The sequence below is a fragment of the Limulus polyphemus genome, unplaced genomic scaffold (genome assembly GCF_000517525.1).
Source record: "Limulus polyphemus unplaced genomic scaffold, Limulus_polyphemus-2.1.2 Scaffold722, whole genome shotgun sequence".
Taxonomy (NCBI): domain Eukaryota; kingdom Metazoa; phylum Arthropoda; class Merostomata; order Xiphosura; family Limulidae; genus Limulus; species Limulus polyphemus.
Genome location: NW_013666332.1, coordinates 49,884 through 51,265, shown reverse-complemented (window position 1 = coordinate 51,265; position 1,382 = coordinate 49,884). Strand labels below are relative to the sequence as shown.

Genomic DNA, 1,382 nt, shown 5'->3' with positions numbered 1-1,382 from the left:
TGATGTTATGTTTCAATTCTGTACTAAATAGCTCAAATGTAGCAGTAGAAATAGAAGCTGAAGCTCTATATCTTTAATATTAATACTCTATAAACAAGTTTCTTCGAGCCTCACTTCTGAAGCAAATCTATTGCAAAATACGTTTTCTTATGCAAGATTGATGATAAATAAAAACAAATTAAAATAATTTGATAATGTGTAATATATATATATATATTTCTCATACAGAAATCATGTTGGATGTTAATTAAATTAACTGAAATGAATGTTCCATGCACCAAATAATCAACCAAATCTGAAACTGCCTCTAACAGACTTTTAAAGAAGATTCACACCAAGTAAAGCCTAAGAATTCTTGAGGATAATGATTGTTTTTCTTAAGTTGGCTTTATATGAACATTATTTCAACAGTGTGGGATCATTAAAGTCTACAGACAGAATTCTACTCATTAAAAATGGTTTTCTTTCCATTAACTCTTTACCACTTAAGGCCCCATAATCCTGTTTAAGGTAACAACATCTTTACTTTTTTTTCACTTATTTTACATGCTTTAAAAAAAGAGTTTAAGCTGAAGATATACACGTTTTAAAACAGAACTGTTTATTGATTCAGTCTACTTTTCTCTGCACATTTTCTACATTCTTTACAAAGAAGACATATCCAACATATCTACACCCATCGGCTACAGTAACATAAACTGTCTGGATATTCATGGCTTTCATCATCAGGTGTTTTAAAATTTATGAACCAAAATCTACGTATTTCAAACCAAATGAATCTTGTGTAAATAAATTTCAAGTTGAAAAATTGCAGAAAGACTAACGTAGAATAAATTTACATATCCTACTCCCATTCTCTTTACTGCTGCTTCTCCAGCAGCTTCAATTTCAAACTCTCTGGCATTTCAGGTGGAGGTGGGCGAGGAAGTCGGAGCCAAACCTTGACACCGTCATAAATAAACCACTGAAGGGCCGTCAGAGTACCAATCATGATAATACGGGGGAGTAATCCCTTCCAGAGGCCTGTGAACATAAATAATATAATAGCACCATATAATGATAATGTCAATTCGATAAATGCATTATTCAGACTCAATAACTTGAAACAAATTTTTAAGCCTAATATATAGTATTTTCATACACACCATTAAACATTTTACACAAAAAAAACTTCCTAAAATAAACTAAATCTACTGAAAGACAGACTTCCTAATGATAAAATAAATGCAGTAACTGCAAAAAATTTAATCCCGTAGGTCAGTATTCAATACCAGCAAAATAAGTCTCACATTAGAAGTAAATAGAACATTTAGTGTATATATATATATATATATATATATATATATATATATACACACACACACACACACACACACACACAC

The 1,382-nt window shown here is 30.7% G+C and overlaps 1 protein-coding gene across 1 annotated transcript in view; it reads right to left on the bottom strand.

Annotated features, from left to right (window-relative positions):
- Positions 1 to 578: 578 nt before the first annotated feature.
- LOC106460172 (phosphate carrier protein, mitochondrial-like) overlaps positions 579 to 1,382 on the bottom strand; it is a 17,439-nt gene continuing 16,635 nt past the window's right edge. The window contains exon 8 of the mRNA XM_013919859.2: positions 579 to 1,023. Coding sequence (XP_013775313.1) covers positions 860 to 1,023 — 164 coding nt within the window. The 3' untranslated portion in view covers positions 579 to 859. The remainder of the gene's footprint in view (positions 1,024 to 1,382) is intronic.